At 52.2% G+C, this 12,563-nt stretch overlaps 9 protein-coding genes across 9 annotated transcripts; 8 read left to right on the top strand and 1 right to left on the bottom strand.

The window, feature by feature from the left end:
* Positions 1 to 72: 72 nt before the first annotated feature.
* Positions 73 to 733, top strand: QC764_504610 (uncharacterized protein). Its single transcript, XM_062947717.1, has 3 exons — positions 73 to 241; positions 315 to 455; positions 523 to 733. The coding sequence occupies exons 1-3, from the start codon at positions 140 to 142 to the stop codon at positions 595 to 597; spliced, it is 318 nt and encodes a 105-aa protein (XP_062798952.1). The 5' UTR covers positions 73 to 139; the 3' UTR covers positions 598 to 733.
* On the bottom strand, positions 456 to 4,006 carry QC764_504600 (uncharacterized protein). The gene is made up of 2 exons (XM_062947716.1): positions 931 to 4,006; positions 456 to 842 (listed from the first exon to the last, which is right to left on the bottom strand). The coding sequence occupies exons 1-2, from the start codon at positions 1,246 to 1,248 to the stop codon at positions 753 to 755; spliced, it is 408 nt and encodes a 135-aa protein (XP_062798949.1). The 5' UTR covers positions 1,249 to 4,006; the 3' UTR covers positions 456 to 752.
* Positions 1,588 to 2,730, top strand: QC764_504590 (uncharacterized protein; the record flags this gene model as incomplete). The annotated part of the gene is made up of 1 exon (XM_062947715.1): positions 1,588 to 2,730. Exon 1 carries the CDS (start codon positions 1,663 to 1,665, stop codon positions 2,728 to 2,730), a length of 1,068 nt encoding a protein of 355 aa, XP_062798951.1. The 5' UTR covers positions 1,588 to 1,662.
* On the top strand, positions 3,037 to 3,999 carry QC764_504585 (uncharacterized protein; the record flags this gene model as incomplete). Its single annotated transcript, XM_062947714.1, has 1 exon — positions 3,037 to 3,999. The coding sequence occupies one exon, from the start codon at positions 3,037 to 3,039 to the stop codon at positions 3,997 to 3,999; it is 963 nt and encodes a 320-aa protein (XP_062798950.1).
* A 37-nt stretch (positions 4,007 to 4,043) lies between the features above and the next one.
* On the top strand, positions 4,044 to 5,050 carry PDC1_2 (Pyruvate decarboxylase 1; the record flags this gene model as incomplete). The annotated part of the gene is made up of 2 exons (XM_062940759.1): positions 4,044 to 4,657; positions 4,749 to 5,050. The coding sequence occupies exons 1-2, from the start codon at positions 4,576 to 4,578 to the stop codon at positions 5,048 to 5,050; spliced, it is 384 nt and encodes a 127-aa protein (XP_062798948.1). The 5' UTR covers positions 4,044 to 4,575.
* A 171-nt stretch (positions 5,051 to 5,221) lies between these two features.
* PDC1_1 (Pyruvate decarboxylase 1) lies at positions 5,222 to 6,739 on the top strand (the record flags this gene model as incomplete). Its single annotated transcript, XM_062940758.1, has 3 exons — positions 5,222 to 5,589; positions 5,655 to 6,188; positions 6,247 to 6,739. The coding sequence occupies 3 exons, from the start codon at positions 5,222 to 5,224 to the stop codon at positions 6,515 to 6,517; spliced, it is 1,173 nt and encodes a 390-aa protein (XP_062798947.1). The 3' UTR covers positions 6,518 to 6,739.
* Positions 6,740 to 6,871: 132 nt separating this feature from the next.
* QC764_504575 (uncharacterized protein) lies at positions 6,872 to 8,290 on the top strand. Its single transcript, XM_062947713.1, has 3 exons — positions 6,872 to 7,319; positions 7,376 to 7,503; positions 7,568 to 8,290. The coding sequence occupies exons 1-3, from the start codon at positions 7,106 to 7,108 to the stop codon at positions 8,054 to 8,056; spliced, it is 831 nt and encodes a 276-aa protein (XP_062798946.1). The 5' UTR covers positions 6,872 to 7,105; the 3' UTR covers positions 8,057 to 8,290.
* Positions 8,291 to 8,414: 124 nt separating this feature from the next.
* QC764_504570 (uncharacterized protein) lies at positions 8,415 to 9,400 on the top strand (the record flags this gene model as incomplete). Its single annotated transcript, XM_062947712.1, has 2 exons — positions 8,415 to 8,913; positions 8,974 to 9,400. Exons 1-2 carry the CDS (start codon positions 8,681 to 8,683, stop codon positions 9,398 to 9,400), a joined length of 660 nt encoding a protein of 219 aa, XP_062798945.1. The 5' UTR covers positions 8,415 to 8,680.
* A 454-nt stretch (positions 9,401 to 9,854) lies between these two features.
* On the top strand, positions 9,855 to 11,205 carry PRE3 (Proteasome subunit beta type-1). The gene is made up of 5 exons (XM_062947711.1): positions 9,855 to 10,037; positions 10,112 to 10,157; positions 10,226 to 10,240; positions 10,321 to 10,596; positions 10,667 to 11,205. Exons 1-5 carry the CDS (start codon positions 10,004 to 10,006, stop codon positions 10,986 to 10,988), a joined length of 693 nt encoding a protein of 230 aa, XP_062798944.1. The 5' UTR covers positions 9,855 to 10,003; the 3' UTR covers positions 10,989 to 11,205.
* Positions 11,206 to 12,563: the final 1,358 nt, after the last annotated feature.

Here is a 12,563-nt window from a genome sequence, read left to right as displayed (position 1 = left end):
GCCTCCCGAATTTTTCCCGCCAACACCTCGAATATCACCACTGAGAAGAACGGCGCATTGAACAAGCAACAGAACCCCCAATGGCTGTTATCCGTAAAGTGTTTCCTTGATCTCAAGTCTCTCCATAGACCTGCCGTTAATGCGCCACTTTCTTGCCCCGGCGGGGTCCGTTTTCCGCACATACGCGACGGGTAGCAGCTCTTCACGAACAAGGCTTGGGCCGACGTTGAGCTTGGAGCATGTATGTAGAAGTTACACACTATGAATGCCAATATCTCTCGTGTTCAAATCTGATGATTGCGGGGCTCAACTAGTTTGTCCAAAGGTCTCGGGCTTTGGCATTATACAGACATATCCTCCGCGCAACTCGACGCATTGCGGACCCGTCCACCCGAGCTGACACCCGCCGTTTTGCACGGCAAGAGTTTGAGAGAAACCGAGGGGTGACTGATCTTGTTTGTTTCTCCTCTTTCCCCGTCCACGTTTTGGCCCAGTGAAGACTAATCCCTACTACGTCCACAGGACCACATCCGCTACCTCCTCTCCACGGGCAAGACAGAATGGGAGAACATGGAAAGGTATATTGACGGTCTGTAAAGCAAAAGAGACAATTTTACCTTGCCCTCCGTAACCTTTCTCTCGTACTGTGCACGACCCTCTCATATCTGGGTTCTGTGCCTCTCCTCATGTAGACTCCCCTCCCAACTTCGGGTATATCGTACAATCATCCATCCCTTCACAAAACAACCGTCTTAACCCTGGCGCTGCTTATGTCTTGGATTCGCCGGGCAAATAATGTAAATGTACCCCCGATGTCTCTTCCCCGCCTTTCGCCTCACAACCTTTTTTTCACACTCTTGTCAGCCAAAGTTTCCTCCTTTCCCCTCACGTCCGACCATTAGTAGTAGTAGTAGTAGTAGTAAAACAAACCTTGCAGTGCTCACACCTCTTCTTGACGGAACTGTGAACCTTCATCCCCCTCGTCTGCTGAACCGCCACCCCCACCGCCTTGCTGGCAGCAGCCCCATTCGATGTTGGAGCCGTCTGTGTAGTCTGGGAAACGATCTTGGAGAGGGTCGGCCGGCAGCACGAGCAAAACAGGCCGTGCGACTTGGAGGAGAGCGACCAGGTCGTCTGGAATCTGGTGGCGACTGTGGAGGTGTTGAGACGGGCAACGGTTCGGAGGGCGGTCGTTGAGGAGAGGGAGAGGGTGCGCATGGAGCGCGCGAGGAGGTAGAGGCTCGCCATGGCTTGGATCGATCGGGGGGAGGGGTTGTTTGTGTTGCGTGTGTTCGTCACCGACGCTCGGGTGTCTCGTTTCGAATCGTCGATGAATATCGTAAAGTTGAAGGTCCGACAGGTTTGGATGTGGTCCGGGCGTTTGGGAGGTGGGTGGGGCAGAGACAGGGATTGGGTGGGAGTGGATCACGTGGGTGAACCTTCGGGTTCAGAGGTGGAACATGTGTGACCCTAACCCTTGATTTTGATCCGAGACAAACCCCTCAGGGTTTGTTTGAGTGAGACCGGATGAAAGCATGGCGAAGTTGCGATGCAATGGCTGATGTCGTGACGACATGAATATCGGAAGATAAAAAGGGGAGAAGAGACTTCAAAGCTAGGGGTTAGTTGTACAACGGTCTCTCTTCTTTAGAAGTAGATACAATGTCTGCAATCATGGAGTTCCTACGATTTATTCCACTCCTCATCCTTCCCGCCTTGGCCAAGATGCCTCCACTCATAACCCTCGAGGAGCACTACGCTTCTGCCACCACCCCGGATGCTATGAAGGCTCTGTTCAAGGAGCAGACACAGTTTGTCCCCAATGTCATGGAAAAGTTGACCAGCCTCTCCTCTCTCCGACTTTCCGACATGGACAAGGGAGATGTCACAATCCAAGTTGTTAGCCATGCCGCAGGGTTAGGGTCGTACTCCGTCAACTACAGCAGGTCAGCCAACGATCAGGTCTATGAGGCTGTCAAGAATGCAAAAGGAAGATTGGCAGGTTTTGCGACTGCTCCCATGTCTCAGTCGGCGGAAGCGGCAGCGGAGTTCCGGAGGGCGGTCACGGAGCTCGGCTTTGTGGGTGCTTTGGTCGACAATCACGACGGCAAAGGGGGCTATTTTGATGGGGAGGAATACGATGCTTTTTGGGCTGTTGCAGAGGAATTCGATGTTCCAGTCTACCTTCATCCCACTTGGCCGAGTGAAGACATGGCCCCACGATATCAAGGCAACTTCGACCCTATCGCTGCAAACTCGCTGGGAAGTTCTGGCTGGGGGTGGCACCAGGACACTGGGCTTCATGTCTTGAGACTGTTTGCCTCTGGACTGTTTGATCGCAGACCCAAGCTGAAGATCATCGCTGGACATATGGGTGAAATGATACCGTTTATGCTGCAGCGTATTGACAGGCTTAGTGGAAGATGGAGCACGGCTCAGAGAAACTTCACAACGGTATATCGGGAGAACATCTATGTCACGACGAGCGGTGTTTGGAGCTTGGATCCCATGAGGTGCATTTTGGCCAACACTCCCATTGACCACATCCTGTACAGTATTGACTATCCTTTTACAAGCAATGAGGTTGGGTTGGCATGGTTCAAGGAGCTGGAGGCAAGCGGGCTGGTCGACCAGGAGCAGCTGGAGGCCATTGCCTACAAAAACGCAGAGAAACTGCTCCGCATCAAAGTTGACGACGTCAAGGGTAATTGTACTGACGGAACGGCATGACAAGGTTAGCTCTATCTTGTTGCTGGAAATTGAGGGTTGTTTTGGCGATTAAGACCACTGCCACAGCCACGAGGACGAATCCAGCCAATGGCGTGTTATACCAAGACCGCGCCATGCCACTCTGAGCTCTCTGTGCGAGAAGAGGGCGCCAGCAACCCCTGGCATCGTGATATCCTCAATTGCTAGTGCCATGAATACATTGTATAAATCAACATCGTGTTGCCACCTCAGTGTCTCCATTCTCATCATCGTCCATCCAAACCCACACTCCTTAGTCAGTCCCAAAACCCAATCCTGACAGCCAAAATGGAAAACGACAACCACCTCACCTCCCTCACCCTAACCCGCTACCTCCCCCGTCTCTCCTCCCAGATCCCCCACCCAGAAGAACCCTCCAACATCCCCTTCGACCAAACCAAACTCGTCCAACCCAGCCCCAAAAAGTTTCGCGGTAAAAACACCATTCGCGTAGGCCTCCCGGGCCGCAACAGCCAGGATCTCTACCGCATCCAAAGCCACATCTCCGACTACGAAGACGTCTTCTTCGACCGCTCCTGGAACTTCCCCAAGCTCAAGACCGACGCGCAGCGACTCAAAAAGGCAAATCAACCTTACGCTTACAGAAAAGCCTCGAGCATGAGAAGTGGGTTGCTGATCAGGCCGCACTACATTCCTGTTTTGGAGAAAATGTTCAAGACGAGGTGTAGCTCGCTGTATTGCTGTGATTACTGCGAGAAAATGAAGAGGGACTTCTTTGAGGAAGGAAAGAAGGAATGGACGAGGAATAATTTGATTGAGGGGCGGGAAATTGCCGCGGACAAAAGCTGGAGGTTGCCGTTTGAGGATGAGAGGGATGGGAGGTTGGTTTTTGGGAAGCTGTGGAGGCAACTGGTGGAGGAGGTGGAAGCTGGGCAGAGTCTGGCTGTTGAAGGGTCTGTTGGGGATTGTGAAGCGGTGCAGAGGGTTGGGTTTGGGTTTGAGGATGTTGTGAGGGGGGAAGGGCAGTGGGAATATCAGATCAAGGTCAAGCCACGGAAGCGAGGTCGTGGAAAAGGGAGGAGCAGCCAGGGTGGGACGAGAGACACTTCCCCTACAACAAGTGAAGAGTGGGTTGAGGGTGAGGATCTCGGAAACAGCTGGACTCTGGTGAGAGTGGCAGTCGAGACCGGGAGCGGGAGCAGGAACAGCGATGGCGACAGCTATGCCCTCCTCACACCAACATCGGAGAGTGTGTCGGATCAGTGGGAGATGCTCAGCCAAGGGGCTTGAATAATAACTGTAGCAATATCTAATGCAAAGAGACATCATCCAACCAATCACCAAGCTTTTCTCTACTATGATCTAGGTCTTTTTTTTAACGCGTGTGCTTGAGACTTTGTCTGTGATTGGTTTCCTTCCCAAATCACCACTTCAGTCAGCAACCAGCATACATCGGCAGATATCCCGACTTTGCACCGATCATGCAACTCTCGTGTAGGTAGCCGGCAACCGACACGGCCAGTTACTACCCCGATGCCCGACGGGCACGCCGACATATCCAACCGAGGAAACTTCTACACCGACATCGTCAATGCCGGCTCCGCCAACCTCCACCTCGACGTCGTCTGACATTGATCACCATTTTCTTGATTGCGACAATGACGTCTTTTTGCGACGATGCAGTCCCAAGAGAGGCTATGATGGACTACTTAAGATCGTTGGGAAGCCATCCAATGGTAGTATATGGCATCAAACATTACAACTCATGCAAAGATTGTACTTGATCACTCAAACATTTGACAATCATACATACACGCCTGCGATTTCCAGACTCCGTCTACAATCACACCTCACGGTTCAACCACAATGTCAGAAATACTCATTGGAGAGTGCCTCTTCCTCCGGCTCAAACAGCTCGGCATCGGAACTGTCTTTGGCGTTCCCGGTGGTATGTGGCCGGTTCTGAACCACCACCAGGTCTTATAGCCATGCTGAGTTGCCTGGCAGATTTTGAACTAGCCCTTCTCGATCTCGTCGAGATCTCGTCGAACCTCTCGGCCTCTCCTGGGTCGGTGCACCGAACGAACTGATCGGAGCCTACGCTGCCGATGGTTATGCGCGCCTCAATGGACTTGGCGCTCTGGTGACCAGATTTGATCCTGGAGAACTGAGTGCTCTGTGTGGTATCGGAGGATCAAACTGCGAGTCTGTTCCTGTCCTTCATATTGTTGGATATCCCACCACTCCAGCACAGAAGAGCGGAAAGATCCTTCATCATACCTTGGGGGATGGAAAGTTTGAGTATGCCCTTAGCACCTGGTCTTACCTTGTCGAGACATGATGAGTTGACATGTGGCTTTTAGCCATTACCAAAGGATCTCCTCCGAGTTGTGTTGCGCAACTACCGTCCTTGACGACCCGACTACTACTGCGGCTGAGATCGACAGTGTTGTGAAGGCAATGATTTTCCATTCTACACCTGGATACATTGGCATCTCTGAAGATATTGCCTATGCAAAGGTATCCAGTGAGTATCTTGGTACAAAATTCGCTCGATGCTTGCCCACCAAGTGCTCCAGAGTCTGAGGCTGCTGTCACCACCGAGATAGTCAGCCGGCTAGAGTTGGCAAAATCCCCAATCTTGATTGTGGGTGGCGGAGCTGCAAGGGCGAACTGGGCTGAGCATGTCGATCCTCTAATCCAAGCCCTCAAAATACCATTTCTTGTGACTGGGTTGGGCAAGGGTATTGCTGATGAGATGAGCCCTTACTACCAGGGCTGTTATGCTGGTGAAGGGTCGTGGCTGAGGAGTGCCATTGGACTTGTGCAAGAGGCAGACTGCATCTTGTGGCTGGGGAACTACCCATCTGATTTCAACACGTAGGTCATACTCCCGCCTCGATTCTTTCAAGCGAAGAGAACAACTGACATATTATCAACTATAGGGGTATCTTCACCGAAAAGCTCGACCGCTGCACCATCATCGATCTTCAACGATTCTTTGTCAATATTGGGGCGACCAAATACGACGCTAGAATCAATCATGTTCTGCCCAAGCTCATTCCAGCCCTATCTTCGCACTACCCGTTGGCCCAGCGCACGAAACAAAATCCCCAGGTCGATCAACAACTCTCTCTCCCAGCAAGTAACAAGATAGAGCAAGACTGGCTCTGGTCCCGCCTCACCTCCTACCTCCGGCCAGGTGATCTCGTCATCACCGAAACCGGCACCGCTCAGGTCGGCATCACCGCCACCCGTTTCCCTTCTGGGTGTCACGGCTGGACACAATCCGTCTACGGCAGCATAGGCTACGCAGCTGGGGCTGCGGCCGGTGCCGCCATTGCTGCCAAGGAGACAGGCAAATACAAGCGACTGGTGCTGGTGACAGGAGAGGGGAGCCTGCAACTTACGGTGCAGGCTTTCTCTATGCTCACAAGATATAGGATTGTCCCGGTGGTGTTTGCGCTGAATAACTATGGGTAAATCCTTTTCCACGATGCATAAGCTTGAGTGACCTTTTGCTGACGCGAGACACAGGTACACCATTGAGCGCTACTTTCGCGGGTGGGACGCAAAGTATAACGACATCCCTATGTGGGACTATGCCGCTCTGTTCAAGGCTTTTGCGCCTGATGTTGAGCCGCGGGTCAAGGGGTACAAAGTCACAACGGCGGAGGAATTAGATGAGCTACTGAGTGATGGGGAATTATGTGACTCGGTGGTGCCGCAGTGTGTGGACATGATTATGGACCCGAAGGATGCACCGGAGACGATGAGGACGGTTTTCGAGGGGAAGAATGCCATGTGAGTTGGCGGAATATGGTTAGGAGGTTCTTGATTCATGTATCTACTGTGGGATCTGGATAGACTTTCAAGTTGGTGCTATGGGTTGGGCCTGATGTTTGTTGCCCTTTCATGTATCTGGGCAGAAGGTCCTTGGAAATGTATAGCATATCTCTTGAGACATTATGAAACTTTGCTCATGCGTAACGCGGCAGCTGATAACAGCTCGAATGTAAATTGGCAGTCACTATTCACTGTCGCTTGAATTCAGTGAGCTCTTCCCATTCAGAGCCTTACCTGGACGCTCTTGCATGTCCCTGTTCATCCCTTGAACTCTTGCATTGGCAAGAAGGAGCTTTGCGACGTTACTTTGCCAGACCGAGTTCCTTCTCCCATGATATCCAGGGAAAGGACGGACGCACAATCCAATGCCCACCGCCACAAGATCTCCCAAAAGTCGACAGGGCCAGTCATTGAATCTCTCTTCGACAACATTCTTCCCAACATACCTACCTATCCCCTATATCTTCCACGCCAAATCCAATCATCTCACACCATATAACCCGCGACGTCTCTCACATTGGTTCCGTCTTTTATCATCCATCTACATATCATGACCTTCCCACGCTTTTTGGGTACTCTCCCCATTCTCCTAGCCCTACTTCCAGCTACTTCGGCAAGCCCTGTCCTCATTCCTCCACGGCCCTACCTGCACAGCGTCCTCAACTGGAACACCACATTCCAAAACTCTAGCCTTCTGCTACCCTCTAGCCACGCCAATGCCACCTTCACGTGTGGATCTCGCTCAGATACACCCATCTACACTTGTGAGTCCTAGACAACCCATCTTCTAGGCGAATGACTGAATTTTTTTTGGTGGTAGTGGGAGATGTGGATGACGGCGGCCCCGGCGTGACAATGCGCGACGCTGACTACAGCAACACGCACCAAAATCACTACTACTTTTTGTACGAAAATGCGCGTGATGAGATTCCGTGGAAGTATACATTGGTAAGCCCGCATCGACACAGCTTTGGTTGGACTTGTCATTGACAATAGTATTTGTACCCGCAAGCTCCATCCTGGCGAGACAGTGTTCATTTCGGTCTGCCCTACCTTTTCAGGTCGCATCGTTCGCGGCAGGCTGGACGAGAACCTTGACGGGACGGCCAGGCACAATCTGGGAACTTGGATCGAGGTGGCTTGGGAAGCGCAAGACAATACCACGGCGTCGAACTCGTCAACGCGGTCTTGGGGAGACGTCTCGCTGCTTGAGGGGTGTGATGGGGGAGCGGTGATGCTTGCTACGGATGGGAGTGGGGTGGTGACTGGGTTCAGTCGAAACATTCTCAGGGAAGCGCCAGAGGGTGCGCTGGCGAGAAAGGCGAATGGGAGTCTTGTGCTGGGCAAGACTGTTGGGTCTGAGGCTAATGAAGAGGCGATGAGGTGGGAGCTCAAGGTGTTGGACCCGTTGAGGGAGGCTTTTATTGTTGAAGATGTTAAGCCGGTGATTGTGACGGAGAATGGGAGGTGGGATTTGACGTTTTATGCTGGGATTTATTGATGACGAGGGCTTACCAGGTTTTGCTTAGGGGTTCATGATCTTGAACGGGGGCGGGAGGCTGGATGATGTATAAAGAGATGGGGTTTTGGTTAGAGAGGTTTTCGGGTTTTTTATTCGAACTCGTTTCAAGTTGAAATCTACATGAAATGTAAGAGGTTGTTTGGATAATAGAGATAATGATTTTGGTTACATGATGTTGCAAGTGGGCTTCGAGAAAGCTTGACTCCTCTGGGCTCGATTGAACCCCTGTTTCAAGCAAATGCCTGCCGCGGGAAGGGTGGGGTGATCCGGCTGCAGACCCTGGCTAGGGGATCAGCCACTGGTGCATTGGCCACCAGCGCCGAACATCTGACAGACACTCCAATTCCTTTGAACCATCTGATCGGGTCGTTTTTCCCATCCTTCAATAAGCTTCAGCCATTTTCTTGTCGTGCATTATTTTCCCGTCATTCATTAAAACCCTTTTTTTTTTTTGCAGAGCTAGATCGACCACGGCCGCCTCTTTTGGCCCTCTACGTTGCGCCCAAAACTCCATTTCTCGACATCGCCAAATCCACTGTGAACCCCTTTTATTTATTGGGCCAACCCACCCTGCGGGCGCGACGAGACGGTTGCGGAAAAACCATGGCGCGACGACAACACATAACGCTCCTGCTGGTGGGCGTCATGTTCTTTTTGGCCATGACGTACTTTGTTTCGAGCAGCGGCGGCGGCGGACGGGAACCCACGAGGATATTATCCGAAGAGACGTGGAGGAGCAGCAGCAGCCACAACAGCAACGGTGCTGGTGGTGCCCTTTCGGAGAGCATTCTAAAGGGTGGATCTATTGCGCCCAAGTTGGAGAATGCGACTGCGAAGTGAGTCCTCCGCTTTTTGCATGCTGGGGAAGAGCAATTGCTGATTGGGGAGATTTAAAGAGCGGAACTCGGCCGCGCGTCGTGGAAGTTGTTCCACACGATGATGGCGCGGTTTCCGGAGGAGCCGACGGCGGATGATAGTCTTGCGCTGAGGACGTATATACAGTTGTTTGCGAGGTTGTACCCCTGTGGGGACTGTGCTTCGCACTTTCAGAAGCTGCTGGAGAAATACCCGCCTCAGGTGAGCAGTCGGAATAATGCGGCGGGGTGGGCTTGTTTTGTGCATAATGAGGTTAATAGGAGGTTGAGGAAGGAGTTGTTTGATTGTAATAATATTGGGGATTTTTATGATTGTGGGTGTGGGGATGATGGGAAGGGGAAGAAGAAGGAGGGGGATGGTGGCAAGGAAAGGAGGAGGGGGTATGAGATTGAGGTTGGGGAGGGGGTTAGTTTGGAGAGGGAGGAGGGGTTGGTTAGGGGGGGCTGAGTAGATTGTGGTCGGAATACTAGGGTTGGAGTTGGGTTTTTTTTTTTTTTTCGGATATTTTTTGTGAGGTGGTTTTGGAAGTCGGGGACGGGGAGGTGTTGATAGGGTTGGACTCTGATGAGGGTGCTGGGATTTTGACGAGGGCTTTGACAGGATCTGAGTGATCCGGAGAGATCGAACAGGACCTCGCATTGGGAAGGCTTTGGTCAACACTCTGGACTCAAAGATGAGATCACTCATGGTCAGGTTATCGTGTACATAGTAGAGGATACCCCGATTGTTACATGCATTCATTTATCCATCGTGTGGTCTGCCAAGGGGCTGGCTGTAAGTGATAGGAACGATAAGACCCGATAAGTCTTCTTATCAGCTCCCCACGTGATGCGCATCAACCCGCCTGCCAGGCAAGGCGCGCGTGCGTGTCTGAGCTGCCTTGAGCTTGGGAGGAGCTCCAAGCTCCAGTTGCCAACTTCGAACATTCACTCGACGAATGCCACATACCCCACGAACACCTCCATTCTCGACGACTGACGACTCGCTCCGATTGCCCCCCTCTTTCCATCGACGACTTCAGATCGATAATTACAAACCCACACTTCAAAAATGGAATTCGGTACATCGGGTTACCTGAGCGAAGGTCAGTGACATCGCAACTCCCGGTTACCGTCTCCACATCGTCTCGTCCCTGTTGCTAACCATGGTACCTTGCAGATGGCATCCATGTTGATATGGACCGGTTGAAGAAGGGTGAGGTCAAGTAAGTGATACTTCCAAAGTGCCCTCTGCTTTTACAATGGGAGTCATTCTGACAATTCCATCACTTAGCTTGGGTACCTCGATGTAAGCCAACCCCCCGGTCTTAAACTGGCCAAACGACCACTCCCGGGCGAGCACCCCTCCTAACATTCGAACGATGACAGTATGGCGATCACATTCAAAGACGGCGTTATCCTCGGAGCCGATTCCCGCACAACGACTGGCGCATACATTGCCAACCGTGTAACCGACAAGCTCACCAGAGTACACGACACAATCTGGTGCTGCCGATCCGGGTCCGCCGCTGACACCCAAGCCGTCGCCGACATTGTGCAATACCAGCTTGGGCTCTTCCACATGATGAACGGCAAGCCCCCCACGACACAGACGGCGGCGGCCATCTTCCAGGAGATGTGCTATGCGAACAAGGATAGGCTCTCGTTAGTAACCCCCGGCGAAGTTGAAGTTGGGTAGGTTGCGGAGGTCAGGTACTGATATTTTCTTTGCTAGGGCCGGTCTCATTATTGCGGGTTGGGACGAGCGTCACGGTGGTCAGGTCTACAGCATCCCCCTCGGCGGGTCCCTCCACAAGCAACCATATGCCATTGGTGGTTCTGGCTCGACGTATATTTACGGTTACTGCGACGCCAACTGGAAAGAGGGCATGGAGGAGGCGGATGCGGTCAACTTTGTCAAGGAGTCGTTGAAGGAGGCCATCAAGTGGGATGGTAGCTCGGGTGGTGTGATTCGTATGGTGGTGTTAACGGCCAAGGGCGCGGACAGACATCTGTACCTACCAGATACGGATTACAAGGTCAGACATGAGAACTGAGTGTGTGTGACTAGGGGTAAGGATGGGGGCAGAAGACAGCCAATCAGAACGGGATGCATTGTTCAGTGCTTGCGAGGTGACGACATGACCGGGCTGGATGATGGATATGTATAGTAATGCCATTCCATTTCGGATTCGAGAAAGGCATCATAGGGAGATGGGTGTTTTTGTCTGTGTGTGTCTGGTGTTCTCAAGAAAGCCTCTGAAAAAGAGTATGGGCTGCACTTTTGGTCTTGTTTTACCTGTGGCTTATGCATCTGCGGTGCGTGGGGACTACGAACCGGCGTGGCCGAGTTGGAGGGTGATGAGGATACACGTGGCCGGCACGCAAGTTGGTTAAGGGAAGGCGGGTGGCCCAGAGTTTCGCCCGCTCCGAGTTAGGAGGGCAGATGGCGTTCCTTGCTTGCTTCTGCTCTGTGGCTTGCATGGCTGATTACCACGACCGAGGAGTGAAAGGTTCTGGTTGTGGGGTAAGTGGAAAATATGATTTTTGATTTTAGGCGAGCCAGGTAGGTATGCGAAGGGGTTGTGTAACGTTTTCGGGATGTGGTGTACTAGGGAAGATATGAGTTCTCAGAACCGTATGTAGGGAAATAGGTATGAGATGGCGGGAAGTCCCGAGGTGAGAAGTGTTCAGGGGGTACCCCTTCAACACAATTCTTGGATCTCGGGATGACTCCACAGGGCCGAGGCTTGTGGATGTAGATTGTTAGGAATCACATCTGGTAGAGCTTGCGATACCTACTTGAGACATGTACTTTGAGTATTATAGCTGAGGCGAGGGGGTTTGAAAGGGAACATATAATGACAGTTTTATCCCCCCCCCCTCGCGTTGCTCACTACCGACCTAGGACCGAGGACCCCTTTTTTGGGTTTGCGCTTCTTGATCCCCTCACGTTGCTACTTCCACCGCCTAGTTGTGTGAGTGCATTTCGAGTTGACATTGCCGTGAAAAAGAGGCGCGCGTTCGTGCCTTGGGTTGGGACATAAGCAATTGAAGTAGCCAATCTCTGTCCAAAGTGACGCCACGGGGTCGCTTGCGAGGTGAGGGGCACAAGAGGGACAGAAGACAGGAGGGGCTTGATGACAGGAGCAAATAGAGGCCGACGACGGTGCTTCGAATGGGAGGTGTACACGATGGAAATATTGCAGGGGGTTCTTTTTGAAGCTGCTGAGGAGGGTTGGTTGGCTGGCTGGTAAAAAGGTTTTGTAGAAAATGTTTGCCAAGTGGTTAGATGCTGGGGGCCCTACCGTTGAATCTGATATCCAGCCCCTCAAACTCAGGGACCTGGAAGCCACAGGCGTTCTACAATGGTACACAACGTGGGCTTCAAACTGGACAAAGTTGGTCCTCACTGTCCTCTTAAGAATAACAAGCGCCCCCCGCGTTTTCCTTCGCTCGTGGAGCCTGTAGAAAGTCCATAAGGTCAAATGTGAAGTCTGGATAACCCCTGCGTCATCCTCCCCCACCCCACCACGGTTGGCCTGTCGCTGGTAAAGATGTGGGTCCATCTTACCATGTCGGATCACCGCTCTCCACAACTCTTCTTATCAGTGATTGTTCCCTCACACCAC

Source organism: Podospora pseudoanserina, chromosome 5 (assembly GCF_035222485.1).
Source record: "Podospora pseudoanserina strain CBS 124.78 chromosome 5, whole genome shotgun sequence".
In the NCBI taxonomy this organism is placed as follows: Eukaryota; Fungi; Ascomycota; class Sordariomycetes; order Sordariales; family Podosporaceae; genus Podospora; species Podospora pseudoanserina.
Note: the sequence above shows the minus strand (reverse complement) of the source record. Positions and strands in the feature narration are given on the sequence as shown.

Bases quoted from the DNA above. Each gene is read 5' to 3' on its own strand.
- QC764_504600 (XM_062947716.1), bottom strand. From the start codon at position 1,248: ATGGCGAGCCTCTACCTCCTCGCGCGCTCCATGCGCACCCTCTCCCTC. The intron at 843-930 runs GTTTGTTTTACT...TGTGAAAAAAAG, and splicing joins AGAGGTGTGAGCACTGCAAG to GTTGTGAGGCGAAAGGCGGG.
- QC764_504575 (XM_062947713.1), top strand. From the start codon at position 7,106: ATGACCTTCCCACGCTTTTTGGGTACTCTCCCCATTCTCCTAGCCCTA. The intron at 7,320-7,375 runs GTGAGTCCTAGA...TTTTGGTGGTAG, and splicing joins AGATACACCCATCTACACTT to TGGGAGATGTGGATGACGGC. The intron at 7,504-7,567 runs GTAAGCCCGCAT...TGTACCCGCAAG, and splicing joins TTCCGTGGAAGTATACATTG to CTCCATCCTGGCGAGACAGT.
- QC764_504610 (XM_062947717.1), top strand. From the start codon at position 140: ATGCGCCACTTTCTTGCCCCGGCGGGGTCCGTTTTCCGCACATACGCG. The intron at 242-314 runs GTATGTAGAAGT...GGGCTCAACTAG, and splicing joins CGACGTTGAGCTTGGAGCAT to TTTGTCCAAAGGTCTCGGGC. The intron at 456-522 runs GTTTGTTTCTCC...CTACGTCCACAG, and splicing joins ACCGAGGGGTGACTGATCTT to GACCACATCCGCTACCTCCT.
- PRE3 (XM_062947711.1), top strand. From the start codon at position 10,004: ATGGAATTCGGTACATCGGGTTACCTGAGCGAAG. The intron at 10,038-10,111 runs GTCAGTGACATC...GGTACCTTGCAG, and splicing joins ATCGGGTTACCTGAGCGAAG to ATGGCATCCATGTTGATATG. The intron at 10,597-10,666 runs GTTAGTAACCCC...TTTCTTTGCTAG, and splicing joins GCGAACAAGGATAGGCTCTC to GGCCGGTCTCATTATTGCGG.